General features: G+C 39.5%; 1 protein-coding gene and 1 pseudogene across 3 annotated transcripts; both read right to left on the bottom strand.

Moving 5' to 3' along the window:
- Nucleotides 1-2269: 2269 nt before the first annotated feature.
- LOC144651514 (cyclic GMP-AMP synthase-like receptor 1) lies at nucleotides 2270-6938 on the bottom strand. Of its 2 annotated transcripts, none has more exons than XM_078511474.1 (2): nucleotides 6849-6938; nucleotides 2270-3669 (listed from the first exon to the last, which is right to left on the bottom strand). In XM_078511474.1, the coding sequence occupies exon 2, from the start codon at nucleotides 3643-3645 to the stop codon at nucleotides 2344-2346; it is 1302 nt and encodes a 433-aa protein (XP_078367600.1). In that variant the 5' UTR covers nucleotides 3646-3669; nucleotides 6849-6938; the 3' UTR covers nucleotides 2270-2343. The 2 variants fall into 2 exon arrangements, with proteins under 2 accessions (XP_078367600.1, XP_078367601.1); XM_078511475.1 differs by lacking the exon at nucleotides 6849-6938 and adding an exon at nucleotides 4711-6189 and having other exon boundaries at nucleotides 2270-3650.
- Nucleotides 6939-9054: 2116 nt separating this feature from the next.
- On the bottom strand, nucleotides 9055-14857 carry LOC144651441 (contactin-associated protein-like 2; annotated as a pseudogene). The gene is made up of 2 exons (XR_013570316.1): nucleotides 14625-14857; nucleotides 9055-11867 (listed from the first exon to the last, which is right to left on the bottom strand). The product of XR_013570316.1 is annotated as a contactin-associated protein-like 2 (transcript).
- Between the last annotated feature and the right edge of the window lie 446 nt (nucleotides 14858-15303).

Genomic DNA, 15303 nt, shown 5'->3' with positions numbered 1-15303 from the left:
AATAAGAGAACGGCCAGAAAATGAATGCCATTTTCTTCAGTTTTTTAATGAAACGCTCCAAATATTTGTGGAAAATACGTACACAATCTTTGTCGAGTCTAAAGTCAAAAACCTTGACTTTAATTCGATTTTAGAGTAGCATGATATAATATCTCGCGATTAAGAAAATAAGAAAACATCAAAATGAAAAGAAAAAAATATGAAAATAAAAGAATAACACACATGATAAAGCGTGTAAAAATGCCTTTTTATGGGATATTTTCATAATGCGAGAAGACATGGATTTTAGTTCAAGCTGTAGGGACATCTAGCAGCACAGAGAGAAGTCACAAACTCAGTCGTGCTTGAACCGGGAAGAGTCTGCTTACAGGCGCACTCGGACTTGCAGTCTTAATGATCTAAAATTATCGCACGATCATAGCCAGTAACGATACCTCATAACACTTAAGAACGTTTCTCATAACACGAGACCTATGGTAAATGAGAGTATACACATAATTGAAGAAACGTTGTCCATGTGAAAGCAAAAGCCTTGGACGATATGACCCAGTGGCATTCTGGGTAGACAGCCTTGGTAAGCTTAGTAATATTCCTTTTATTGACAATCAAGATATTTTCTTTTCTTCGAAACTTTAAAGAGAATGAATTTTGCAACCTGTCTTATTATCATGTTTATTGTTTCACAGACGACGTTTTTTTCCGATTTCCCAGTCAAATATTTGGGCCGCGTCGTTCATGGTTTATAAAAAAAAAAAAAAAAAAAAAAAAAAAAAAAAAAAAAAAAAAAAAAAAAAAAAAAAAAAAAAAAAAAAAAAAAAAAAAATAAAAAAAAAAAAAAAAAAAAAAAAGCTTTTCATGGGTCAACGATTCTTCAATCAGAAGTATAGAGCACTAAAAATGACGTCACCTGTAATGAAGCACAAGGCAGTTTTGGGAAAATTGTTTCGTTTCGTGAAAACGTGTCCCCCTTTACAATAAATGGCTACTAAAGATTCGTCTAGTGTCGATTTTGACATTTGGGCGCCATTTCTCACGGCTTCTCACGTAAAACCCATTCTTTAAATCATCATTCGCTTTGTCACGTGCGTGCAATTTTGCATTTATTATTAATTTATTTATTCCTTTGCTTGTTTGTTTATTTATTTATTACAGATTTGTCAAGTGGCAGGTAGAAAGGTAAAAGGACATAAGTCCCCTACATAAATCCCCCTGTACGTCACCACCCTATTTCATGGCCTATTACGAATCCGTTGATTTGATTGGCTGCGCCACGGTTGACTCCTCACTGATAAATGTTTGCGCGCTTGTTGGGCTATTGAAAAAAGTGCTTTCCTATTCCATTTCATTTCTGTTGGAAAAATTACCATAAAATATAATTTTTGTGCGATGCAATAAGAAACGTTTCTTCTAATACATTGAGACAACTCGCTCTTGTTTGACTATTTTGACTGACTATTCACTCACGGAAACTTACATTTGTAAGTTCTCTATCAACGTCTATTTCTATACACTATAGAAATGAGGCCTAAAAATACCTAAAACAAGAAGTCTATACAGCAACTCAGTTACAAAATCTCCTATGTTTCTTGCTCGTTTCAGTGCTATGAGTTCTTTCACACTTTTCAATGCGGTTTTACCTACAACTGCTTTTACCTACAAGCACTCTCTATGTTTAGCCGGTTCACCCCTCTCTCGTCAGGCTTTTCTTGTGGGGTTCCTCTGGTGGTTGAGACTGCACTCAGGCTTCTTTCTACATAGCCCGTTCCAAGCTCCCGGTTTGTGGGGGAGAGCGAAAACGCGCGCGGGCGAGCGAGCGGGGAAGAAGGCAAGAAAGGAGCCGCCGCTCCCTTCTTCTCCGCTCGTCTTTTCCACGCTCGCCCGCTTTTTCGATCTTCCCAACAAACCGAGAGCCTGGAACAGGCTACTTTCTACATAGACAAGGTAACTAACTTTTCCAAGGAAATTGTGGCATTTTAAACATTGGCAATTATTGGTGACAGTGGCGCAGCTCTGAAGCGCTTAGTTTATCCCTGACAAAGAGCATCTGCAGTCAACGACGAGAGAACTAAATAGATTCGTATATTTGCGAGGAACTAGACTAACTCTTATGACGTTTGTATAACTGCTCTGCTCCCGGTGGTAGGTTCTCCCTATAAAAATAATATGGGTGGTTGTTAGAAAATTTCGCACCCTAAAAGGTACTAGAATCGATTTGGGCGTGGCCCAACTTTTTACTCCTAACAGGAAACAATTCTAAAATACTCTGTCAATACTTGTGTACACTTCTACGTCAGTTTTAAAGGGGAGAACCCCCGCTAGGGGGAGGGGGGCTGAGTGAAAAAGTTACAAAAGTTCCGTCAAATACGTCTCAAAATTTGGGGTTGATGCTAAGTACTTGTCTGGTTTTGCTCGCACCTGATAACATTTCTGTAACAGACAAAGTATATGATCCTCGCTAGCTGACTTTGACAGCAAGTTCACACTTGGAAGGAAGTAATGCGGAAATGAACGTGTACCCAGGCCAATGATGAACGCATCTATAACAGCTAAAAGAAGCTCGGGTAGATTATCTTCAGTCCAGTAATCTTGAGGTACATTTTCCATAATGTAGAATAAGATAGTTTTCAGGTTGTAAGAGGTAATGAACTTGGGTTGAGAAAGGTGTGCTTTCAAAATAGCTTTTAACACCAGCCAGCAGTTTCGTACCAGTGGTTGATGTTTGATAATGGACTCTGCCAAGACAAGCTCAGCCCTTGATGTTGACAACCGCCAACTGTGCGGGATTGAGTCACTGGATTTAGCAACCAAATGGGCAGGGACGTCAACAGTCTCCTTTTCTACATCTTTTGATGGCCACCTTCGCTTCCTGGAAGCCCAAGTGTCATACGGATTGAATACATGTGCAGCTGTCACACAGAGGACCAGGTCGATACTCCAGTTGTTTATACAGTTATATCCGTGTTTGCGTAGCATGACACCTTGCCAGTCTTCAGGGTATGGAGACTGCATTTCAGGAGGTAACTTAGCAATGTCAAATTGCATTGTAACAGCAGGACCGTTTCTGCTAATCGCAATACAACCTGGTACAAATCCCTCCTCTCTCTCCATCATCTCATTCATGACTGAAACAACAACTTTCTCAAAAGACTGCATGATTTTGTCGGCATCTAATAGGTGGTTTCCATCTTTGTAGGCACAACAATCCTGCCATCTTTTAAGGCTATCACCCTTGACAACAATATGTTTAAAAGCATCTTGGTTCTCTTCATCTGAAATTACACAATCTACTTGCAAGATGCCTACAGAATTTTCCCCCAAGTCACGCAACACAAGCATAAAATCAAACTCATGTTCAATATAATTCTGAAAATTTGTCCTTTGACTAACAACAGATCGTTCTTTAAAGCTACCAGATGGGATAACCTCCTCAAAATCGAACCTTCCATCTGCTTCAAAGATATGGGGTAGAATTTCTTCTGTAACAAAAGTGTTGAATTGCTCAAGTTTATCTGACAATACTTGTGTTTCATTCCATATCCGGTCTGCCTGGTAATGGGCCATTAGCTCTGATAATTCTCTGTATGGAACACCAGATAATACATCCACCCTTTCACAAGGGCTTTGTTGACATTTACTGTTAGCCATGTAGTCTTGTTTACAATGCCTTACCTATTGATGCAGAAAAAACATATGTTGTAGACTGTTAACAGTCCTACTATTTCTGTGTGCTGAAATTGTCTGCTTTGATATAATTTGATGAGTAACATCTAGAGAGAGGACTAAAATTACTCCAACTGGATAAAGGGGCACTTCCCCTATCTATTCTGTTGCATCTGATCCCTGCCTGTGACTGAGCAGGCCATGAGGTGTAGTGGTCTAATTGTTAACTTGGACTGGACTCTCGGATCAAGCAGTCTGGGTTTGTGCCCTGGTTGAGGTCATTATTTATGTTATATTCTTGGGCAACACAGTTTTACTCTCATAGTGCCTCTCCACCCAGGTATTTTAATAGGTACCAGCTTGTCAGAGGCCGGCAATGTCTATGATGGGCTAGCATCCCATCCATCCCATACTCCTAGTTCCTTTAAAATTATGCTACAGAAACCAGAGTAAGCTCAGCAGGATGGGACATTTAAGCCCAATGCAGACTTAATAACCCTGCCCATGACCCCACCCCGGCCCCATCCATATACATATATAGTACTTCCCAGAATGGTTTTGGCTTTTCTCATAATTATTTAAGATTGAGACATAAGTGACAGCCTGACAATTTCGGTGCAAAACCAGACAGTTCAGCCTATACTCAGATGTTATTAATTTCATAAATGTTGCACACAAACAGGGACAATCCAGGCTCACTGTGTTAGGGGAACAGTTATTTATAGATGATAGGAGGTTATAGTTTTGAATCTTTATCCCATGCCATCTATTCAGTCAACTGAGCTAGACGTGGATACCATATAAGATAAGTGGCAGGGAGGAGTGAGAGAATTTATGGAGTAGTCCCAACTCGAAACCTCGCTAACTTAAACCTCACGTTAACTCAAACCAAAATTGATTTCCCCTGGAGTTCCGTCATACATGTATCACTGTAATTTTACCCTCGGTAACTCGAACCCTCAATAACTCAAATCGATTTTCATTTCCCCTTCAGGTCATTTTCTATATAATTTTGCCCTGGATAACTCGAACCATGTCTGTCACTGATACGTGACAAGTCAAAACTAACAGTGTACTGTAGTCCAGAACACAGAATTTATTTTGAAGCAGCCGCATAACCTTTGAAATCTTTGTCCTTTTGCATTACACAAAGCATGTCAGTCCAGTTTCCAGTTTTTTACCTACAGCGTATTACATCTTCATAAAGCATTCTAGCGGGGCGCTCCTAGCCTTTTTTTGTTTGTAAGCCCTGGCATGGCATAATTCAGAATATTGGCAATATGCGCGCGAGAGTGCCCATTTGGAGCGATGAAGTCGCGACTTACTAGGGGGGTGCGGGGGCATGTCCCCGCGGAAAATTTTGAAAATTTAAGTACTCTGAGATGCAATCTGGTGCAGTCTGGACGCTAATAAATTTGGCAAATGCCAGGATTCCATATTGAACAAGAAATATTAAATATTAAACAAAATGCAGCTGTGGTCAAAGAAGTAATGAGAACGTCATAAAACAATAGGTTTAATTAGCAAATCTGCACGTGCATCATGCATTTTCGTACATTTCTTTGCCGTTCTCTGCAAAACAAGCCATTAGAGTCTTGTATCCGATGAAGTGCAGTGTGCATGGCAATAATCTATACAGTAATTTATAAATGTATTGCTCCGTAATTTTCACTCGAATTCTCTTTGTTCTCTATACTGTAATTAATTAAATTTGATTAAAACGTATTCTGTATTTTAAATAGGAAAACAGTAAACCCCAGTTTTTCCTTATTTCCAGTCATTCAGTTTGTTCTCAACTCCTGATAACTGAAACCTTTTTCAATTTCCCTTGAGGGTTTGAGTTATCAGGCATCAACTGTACATAGCTGTTATATATACATAAATCAAATTTTGGATTTGAAATAGAGTATTACTTGTTTGAACCACACAGTATCTCCAACTTTAGCATGCTTCAGCATGCACCATCAAGGTATGGTGCACACTAATGGCTAGTCCATTTTATATCCACACACCCCTGTGGTAAGTCAAAATTTCCCCCCTGAGAAAAACAAATGAAAGTGCCAACATGATTTTCCCCATAAGACGAAAGCTAACTTTTTTTTCCCCTAACCCCTTGGGAAATAAATCAAAGATCAAGGAATGCTGATGGAGCTCCCCCCTCAGAAGCCCCTTCAGAAAATCTCGTCAATAATAATAATAATAATCATTTGTATAGCACCCTTTCCATACGTTCAAGGGCGCTTGACAATGTTAAAAAGTAAAATAGGGGGTGTGTGGATATAAAATGGAATGTCCCTTAAGTATACTAAGCAATTATTGGATGAGGTTGAGCATGATATCGTGAATTATCAAAACTGAGGTGTGTTATCTGCCGAAGCCGAAGGCTGAGGCGGATAACACAGACACAAGGTTTTGATAATTCACGATATCATGTGAAAACCGAATTCAATAATTGTTTTATTATACGTTTTTAAACAATTTACCATCACTTTCTCTAGCGCCGGCGTAAAACTTAGTCAGAACATTGGCCAAAGCAGTTTTATCTTGTGGTTCCTCCAGGTTCTTCTCCCTCAAATAATCATTCAGAATTTTTACACTTGTTTTAGTTGTTCTCTTGGTGTTTTTAGAATCTTTATTCTCGATCAAAACTTTCAATTCCTCTGCGGAAACAGAGGCGAATCACTCAGCCATATTTTCAAAAGTTTGACAGCACTACATGGACGAGGGGCTTGGAAACTAGACGGACTTTGAACTCGACATGATAACCCAATATCTGCTGCAGATATTGGGTTATCATGTACTGTATATTGACTGAATGTATATTGACTGAATGCTCTCGACCAATCACATGTTTCAAAGTAATTGTAATGTATAATAATGTCAATGATCTTCATATGATTCATCCCCGATCAAGCTCGTGATTTTAAAACTGTGATGTGTAACGACATATCTACCAATTTATGGTTTCTATGGCTTGTATTCTTTGGTCGTTCTAAATTTTCCTAGGGCCCTTGTTGAGGGTAGCTTCTAGCATAGCAGCAGTCGCAGCACTTCAAACTGGGGTACAGAATCTGCTCCTCAGCCGAGAAATGGAACGCCCCATTTGAAGTCTTGCATGTGCATTCTAATGTTCATACAACTATTAAATTTGTACTCTTATACTTACACTTTCCTTTTCTAATACTAACCTTCTTTCGTACAGGAAGCTTTTGCGGAAAAATTTGTTCGCAAGTGCCGGAGCTACACACTTCCGTGTTGCACTGTGTTCTACCAGACTTCGCTGTCATTAGTTTATTACCGTTCTTGCCTCGGGTGGACTGGGACCAAGACACTCGACACCAGTCGACACCAGGGCCCGGTTGTTCAAAGCACGATTAAGCTAATCCAGGATTAGCGTGAAATTTGATTTCAATTTTATATAATTTCGTTAAGGTTTCCTGTTAATATTTTCTGTCCCACAGTTTTGACATGGACCATTCTCAAACTTAACAAAATATTAGCTTTGGGAAACCCTTTAAAACAAGAGAAATTAAAATCTTGATCATCTTTTAATCCTGGGTTAGCGTTAATCGTCTTTCGAACAACCCGGCCCTGGTGCAGCCCCATTCTCTTAGCCGGCTTGGCACGAGAAAACGTGCCAAGGGCTAGCCGGCTAAGAGAAACGAAAGGGCTATGGGGACGAGAATGTGCAGCCCTTGCGCCATCAAAGCACGTTAGTTTTAAAAAGATGATTTGCAAGAAGAAACCTGAATAAGTTGCAAATGTCAAGGTGCACGTGTAATCCTTTGCAATCGTATGGTGAAACAATCGCTAAATCTGCCTCCGAAGTGAACACTAACTCCGTTTTGTCATACATTGCTCTTACGGAGAGCGGTTTCGTTGTCTCAGTCACGCCGCGGGATAAAATTCTGTGACATCATAAGTGCGCAGCGCTATTAACTGCGCAATGAACTTTTCTTACATACCTGGTAAGAGGAGGGCGGGGGGAGGTGGGGCGAAGTGAAGTTTGGCTCTTTCTTGCTCTATCTCAAGAGTTCTTCAGTTAAAGGTTAGCTTTTTACACAGAACAGGCTGGACAGGTATAACCACAAAAATATTCGTTTTAGTTACGCTGCATCAGACATGAACGGTAACGTGGCAGAAGACTAGAACAATAAACAGTCGGATCGGTTAGAAATGATAAATTTTGGTCCCACCAAAGGAAAATGGGTGTCATTATAATCAGCAAGTGACTATAAGCCAGGGTGTTGATAGTGTCCTTCGCAGCCGTTGCGTGACATCCCAAATAACAGCTGCGAAGGAGACTAGGGTGTTGCTTGAATGAGTATTCCAAGAGATAAAGGCATGGGCTTAAAACTAATTCAGTGGGAGAGGTAGATAGAGCTTGCGGTCACGCTTTCCCACTCAGATGACGTGTTTTCACCCTCGTGAATCGACATTGTTCAGTGTTTTACAACAAGCTAAGCGGATTTATTTTTTTGAACACATACCACTGAATGGCACTAAACAAACCTAATAACTACAATTTTTTAATTATAATTTTTCATCAACTATTCCCATGACCCTCTTATGTTTAAAACGTTAAGTCCATTTTTTCTGGCAAGGATATTAGTTCACATAAGTATAGGAGCACTGGCGTTTTATAGAAAGTAAGATAATTTAGTCTGGACCAAAGAATCAGAAACACTGGAAAGATTTTTCCAACCTCGCCGTTTAGTTATTTTATCTATACATCCTCAATGGTAGTAATTAATTATATAAGATATATGTTGCAGCCATAAAATCTTAAAATCCTTTCAACCTGAAACCAATAACAGGTGAGTCCCCTTCCTGTAATGCCGATATCGCTTCTAACTTTTGACGTCACAGGCCTGGCTAGTATAATATAATGATAGAGTTTTAAATAGATTTTTTACAGTTTTATCGGGTGACTATAACTACCCATACATTTCAAATACAATGAAAGGAAAAAATGTCCAAACGACTTAGTAGGAAAGGGATACAAGGTCTCATGCTGGGAACCAATCGGCAAGATTAAAAGAAAAGAATGGAAAAGGGAAAAAAAGGAAACAAAAACTAAAACAAAACAAAAAAATAAACTCTGTTTTACGAGCCGAGTGGCCCATACAGTCTTTCGACTGACAAACCTGTGGCCCTCGGATTCCCGATCGAATTGCGAATTTAGAGGTGTTGATTTTTGCCCTGGATGGGAGGAAAACCCCGGCAGTAAATTCGCCGGTACAAATTTAACACCTCGGGAGCAGAGGCACTGTGAGAACCAAGTAACAAGCTCAAACCACATACGAGCGCCCGGGCTGGGAATCGAACCCGGGCCACATTCGAGTGGGAGGCGAGCGCTCTCACCACTGCGCCATCGGGCCTCCTCACAAACTAAACTGTAATCGGGACAAAAAAAATATCACAAATTACTACAGCTAGTGGTAAGGACAAACCAGAACGAAAGACCAGAGCATATCAGCAATATTATAAATGCTGCTTAGCAAGAATCTTTTTGAAAACGATGACGAACTTAGGAAAGTGCTCTTAGGAAGTCGTGTTCTGAGACTAATACAGATATTAACATTGTATTTACATGATGTATGACCGAATGGTCGTACCTACGTTTAGACATCTGTCTACAATAGGGATAGTGTATCTATTTTCAAAACGTTTCACTCGAATAACCAACCCCGTTCTCATTCAATGCGTCTGTTCGAGATAATTTATAAGGACTTAAAAAAATCTTAATACAGTTTTCCCTTCTTTTTCTTTTTCTATCTCAACTCTCTACCCCATTGTATACCTCGAGCCTGAAAAAAAGGTACCCCTTTCGGGCGGAGCCTCTCCGTGTAGTGTACACTCTAAGGGTTATAACGAATCGCTCGCCAAAGATAATAAGACCCAGACACAGTTGAAAGCTATTGGAAGTACTGAGACACGCCTTTTTAAAAAGGAAAATCTACACATCTCTCATATCTACATATTGACTGTGTAAAGACACTGAGTATCCAGCCCTCTGTCAGGGCACCTCGCTTAAGTCTAACATCCAACTATCACAGAAGTTTCTCAGTCAATCAGCAACATGGATCTTCGGCGCTTGTACAAATTTACAAGGGAAAGGAGATTTGTATTTACGATTGATCCTGTCAAGTGCAATAAACAAAGCAATAAACATTAACAGTGCGCCAGCTATCAAGATAATAGCAACTGTTGACAAACCATCTCCTTCGTGCTTTCTCCATCCTTGTTGCTATTGCAGTCTCATTTGCTTGCTGGGAACTGTTCTGGCTCAAATTTCCGTGATCTTCAGATCCTGATACTGGACCTATTGTTTTCTTTCGAGTGCTTGAGGAGAAGTTTTGGCATTTTTGAATTGTTGCACTTCCAGAGTTACAAGACGTTTTTTCTGGTGCCTTTGGGATCGGCTCTGGGGTTGCTGTGACACGCGGTAGATTCCGTTAACTGTCGTCTGCAACTTTGGTCCTGTGGGGCACGCCTTCATTAATCGATAGTCCACCGGGTTTGCTTTTAACTTTTCTTCCATGGATTCTGTTGACTCTTCGCCTTCATTTCCCCAGCATTCCAAGGGTCCAAGTGTAAAGTCGGATCTCTTACTTTTCTTAGAAAAAAGAAGAGCAGTGACCGGTAGAGTGCTTTTGTCTCGTAAGTACCCCTCATCCACTCGCCAATTTTCATCCCTGACATCACAATTGCAGAATTTTGCTCTCCCTGCACAGGACGGTGGATCTGCCATTCCACATGCACACTTTTTACTTCCGGGTTCAGCTCCGCCCCAGTACTCTTGCCTATTGCCGTCACGTGATAACCAGAAAGCGTGCGAGGGTCCGCGAGGCGTGTTAAGAAGTTTTGAGCCAAAGCAGTGAAACCTTATGTACTGTCGGCAGTGCTTGCTCTTTTGAGTCAATGCCTTGATCTGATTCATTCCAGTGGGACCGGTATAGGATACTTCATGTTTGTAAAACAAGCCCGAAAAATCAAGATTTGCCCTTCCCACTGGAGTTTCCGTCATTTTGTTATGTGTTACAACCGTGTATGTTCGTGACGGGTTTGTCACGTTACAGAGTGCAGTGTAAGGGTTTCCTATTCCCTCTGAGTCCAACAGGCAAAAAGTGCTGGCCCGTAGTCCCATAGATCTGTAGTCCTCGCAAGTTGGTTTGTAAACAGAAATTTCGCAGAGTTTGCCTTCAAATTCTGTGTAATCACAATTACAATAAAACTGCTTCCAGTCCTGCGAGCATTGTCCTCTGTTCTTGCACGGATTGGGATCACATCGATTCTGCAAATGACATGATCTCAAGATGGTATTCTGGCTATTTCTGCTTTTTAGATCCCTAAAAAGTATTTCACGGTCTTGAACTTTCAAATCTAAGATGCACCCAACAAACCCCAATGCCACCGTTTCCCTTCTGCTTTCTTTGCCAAGAAAAATCTTTGGTCGAAGCTTGCTCGTGGAACCCATAATCAACCGAGTGTAATTAACGTGCTTTGTTGTAACTTGTCCATCAAGACCAAAGCGAATTTCCGAGCCTGCGAGACTTAGTATCAGTCGATGCCATTCACTATCATCAAGGTTAGAGCCCAGTCTCAGCTCTGTCTTAGACCCGCTGACAGCGGTGACTTCAAAGACAAGTGCGCTGTTCGAGAGAAGAAGATAACACTTAAGTTTAGGAGCGATGAACGAAATAAGAAGACCATCTTTGATGTGCGTGCGGAATTGAAAACTTGTAGTGAAGAAATTGGCAGTGCTCAATCTTCGGTGAGGTATCCTAACGCTTAAATTCGGTTTTGTGCTAGAAATGATGCGATTTGGTCTGGATCTACACTTAAATGAAATTTCTCCACGAGTTGCAATCCCATTTAGACCCATCATGGCGCCAAGTAGGATATCTGTGCTGTCATACTTCACATCTTCAAGGCAACCACGGAAATGTTTTGTTGCTTTGACGCGAAAGAGCTGGTCACTTTCTGCTTTCATTCCGCCGATGAAAAGGACATTCACCAAGTCGAGGTCTTTGTAATCTCCTTGAAAAATGTTGGATGTAGCGATCTCGTCAACAGACAAAACAGATTTCCGTCCCTCTCTGGTGAGCGTAACATTGTGCCATTTGTCATCATTCAGGTCTTTACTTGGTGAGGTGATGGTGGAAATGCCGCCCTGGTGACTTCCACCAAGATATGAAGAATAACTGAATAAGAAAGAAGAAGAAAAGGAATTATTTTTAGCATTACGGAATTCAAAATCTGAATTTCGATCCTGTCTAAATCGGAGGTTTTGTGAAAGAGGCTTCCTAAGGTTGTCTAAAGTGAGACAGATGGACGCAATTTTAGAGAGACTTACTGTAATGATTCGATTCGATTCCAATAAGCGTCCCTTTTCTAATAAGCACTCCCCCTTGAGTGAATTAGCGCCCTTATCCCAATAAGTGCCCCCCTCCAATACTTAAGCGCTCATATTGCCAAAGCGATTGACATAGAGTAGAAAGATTAAGCGGGTATGTTGAAAACTGGGACCAAACTTGTCACGTGATATACATGAATTGAACATCCTCGAACACTAAATTCTTGATTGAATGCGAACTGATGCGAAGTCGTTGTCTTGAATGTATTTCTTCTTGAATTTTTTCATAAGTAAATTTACGCCCAGGACGCTCAATTGAAACATTGCGGTACGGACCTTATGCATAGATTTTGAATGTAAAAGTGTTTTAAACACGATTTGCACGACAGATTTCTTTGATTAACAAGGTCACGTGATATGCTCCAAATAAGGAGCATGTTTTGGAGCAGTCTCAAATTCGATTGGCACAGTCAAGTCCTTCGCCAGGTTCTTAGGAACTATGCAGACTGCGAACATGTCAAAATTTTAAAATTTAGTTAAATTATTTGACAACGATTGTTTACACTAACTCTCGAAACGAAAACACTGTATTTCTTGTTACTTATTTTAAAAAGGTGTAATTTACGATCGAAAAAAAAATTGGTCTATTTAGGAACTCGATCTATATAAAGACTGTGTGAACCAATATGTTCTAATTTACTAGAAAATTATTGTAAAAAAAAAAAGAACCAATTTTTCCCCTAAAAAAAAATTCTTAACAAAAAAATTATTGTTCTAATTTATATGGCTGGACTTGCTGAATTCGTCCTGCTAAAAATAATAAACTTGACAGTACCACAAAAATAATGAAATAAAATGGTTAAACCTAATGGAGTGAAGAGGTTTAAGAATTGTTTGAATCAGCTCATTTATACAGCCTATTGCATTCAATGATTTTCTCATACAATATTCAATAATTGAAAAACAATTCTTTTTTACACAAATCATACAGTTCAGTGCAAAAGTAAATACGTTATCTGATTCAAGTTTGAGAATAAGAAAGCCATTTCAAATCGGATTTCATTTAATCAAAAAGCCCTCTAAAATACAACTGTTCGTTTCAAAAACAAAACTGTTTTCGCTTGTTCTTAAGCACTACTATGTGAACGGATATTTTGTGGTTGGTGGTCACTATTAGTATTTCTCTTATAAAATTTTTAAATGTCTTCCAGAAATTAGTAGAAACGACATTAAAATGCGGAATGAAAATCGACCTACTTGTAGTTCTGTCGCAACGGACTTTCCGGCGAATATCGAAAACCTAGCTACTAACCACTTATTGTGTGGGTAATAAAGGAAAAATGTTGATCAGTCATTTCAGCTTTCGACGAAAACGATTAAATCAAAAACTTAACTTCTTCGCAATCACTTTTTCTCAGTCTTCAAAACAGCACATTTTGATGCAAGAAATCAGAGATCTAACCACGTGACTGACTTGAACTGACATTGGTGAATTATTTGGAAACTTAAAGTGCCTATGAAGTAAAAAATAATTGCTGTTTATTTTAAAGGCCTTTCAAAGTAAAGAAGAATGGCGTTTTCCTTTTTGCAATATCTTTTTTTGTTTTAGAGATATTTACGTTTTTATATTATGCAAATGAGCGAAGTTAATTGTTCCACAAAAAGATGAAGCATTGAATCAAGAATATCTCTTGGAATATTCGAGCTGAGTTCTTCAAACTTGGCACGATAAATGTACACCATAAAAGACATAAAATGACACCTGTCGTGCCGTTGCCATGGCAACAGTTTTGCTGCAAATACCTATTTTAATTAATACTGATATCCCCAGTTTTTGCTTAATCAAAGATGATCCACACCCAACAAGCTCATGAGGAGAGTTAGGGTAATAGGGCATTATGTGTGTTCCAAGCTGGACCCTCTGTCCCACTTTAAAGGGTTGCAAATTGAGATGTTTGGTTTATGTCAGAAAGAGCCTGGAACCAATAGTGTTGCCATGGTTACGTCATAGTATGAGCCATCTTGCACCTTTAAGGAAGGTCACTACTGATGCCAAGTTTCAGAAATATCACCTTTATATTTTTAGAGATATCCTTGATTTTGTGATCTATCTTTTAGTGGAACAATTTATGACGTCATCACTTTCCTCATTTGCATAACACAAAAACGTGAATATCTCCTAAACGAAAGAAGATATTTCAAAACGGTAAACGCCATTCTTCTTTATTTGTAAAAGTCTTTCAAATGAGCATTAATTAATTTTTACTTCATAGGCACTTTAAAGAAACTCATTCTGTAGTCGGATTAGATTCCTACGAAATGATAGATATTAACGTAAAGATTAAATCAGTCGAATGAGATGCTTTGCACATGTTTTGATTTGAGGAAATGCTCTAGGAGAGCACAGGCTCTAAAGTGCATCATTTGACTCTGAGTAGCAAGACTTAAAAGCTAGAGAGGGCAACTTGAGTGATAAAATGATCAATTCAGGAAAAACTTCGATACGAACGCTATTCTTGATCTCAGACCAAACAATGGAATCCGAATTCAAAAGTAACTACTGCCTTCCACTCCACGTGACAATTTAAGACCAACTTTTACTTACTGTAATCTTCCCTTGATAATCTCCAGTCGCAAAAAGTGTCCCTTCGTTCCTTTACTGTACGCTAGAAGACCATTCGGGTGGATTGTACGGAATCTTAACTGTAGAATAGACTGTCGAGTGTTGGTTGGTATTGTTTTCAAATCAAAGGAAATGAATCCTTCGCCATTGAAGGAAACAGGAGTCCCAAGTATCACTTTAACGATAAAAACTGCCAAATAGATAATAATTTTCATCGTTGCCTTTAGGAAACGTAGAGTTAACAAGACAAAGGCAAGTCAAATGTTTGTTTTGAAAAATAACTGATAAGATTTGCATATTTATAACGTGACCTGCAGGGGAAATACGCGGGAAGTCCCTCCACCGCAGTATAAAATAATTGAAAAGAAATTACTTGCTTAATGAAATCTTTCGCTAATAGCTGTTGAGTCTGGCACACAATTATTTGTTTTGAAAAAGGTTCCTTTCCTCGGGGGTACTCCTTGGTCGGTGTATGGTCGGTGTATGCCGCTCGGCTCTCCCAATCGGGACCCTTTTTAGACCAAAATACGTCCTTTTCCAGACCCATTATCAGCTAAGAGGCTCTGTAACGAAGGGCCAAAGAAGGCAGGGATGGCAAAGACGAAAGGCTACTCATGATCTATTATCAGACCTGCAATAGCCTCTAAACTAGGGGGTGCCT

The sequence above is a fragment of the Oculina patagonica genome, chromosome 4 (genome assembly GCF_052425735.1).
Source record: "Oculina patagonica isolate OP01 chromosome 4, crgOcupat, whole genome shotgun sequence".
In the NCBI taxonomy this organism is placed as follows: Eukaryota; Metazoa; Cnidaria; class Anthozoa; order Scleractinia; family Oculinidae; genus Oculina; species Oculina patagonica.
This window is presented reverse-complemented; position numbering and strand designations above follow the sequence as displayed.

What these genes read in the sequence shown, in the direction of transcription:
- LOC144651514 (XM_078511474.1), bottom strand. Translation starts at nt 3,645, where the DNA reads ATGGCTAACAGTAAATGTCAACAAAGCCCTTGTGAAAGGGTGGATGTA.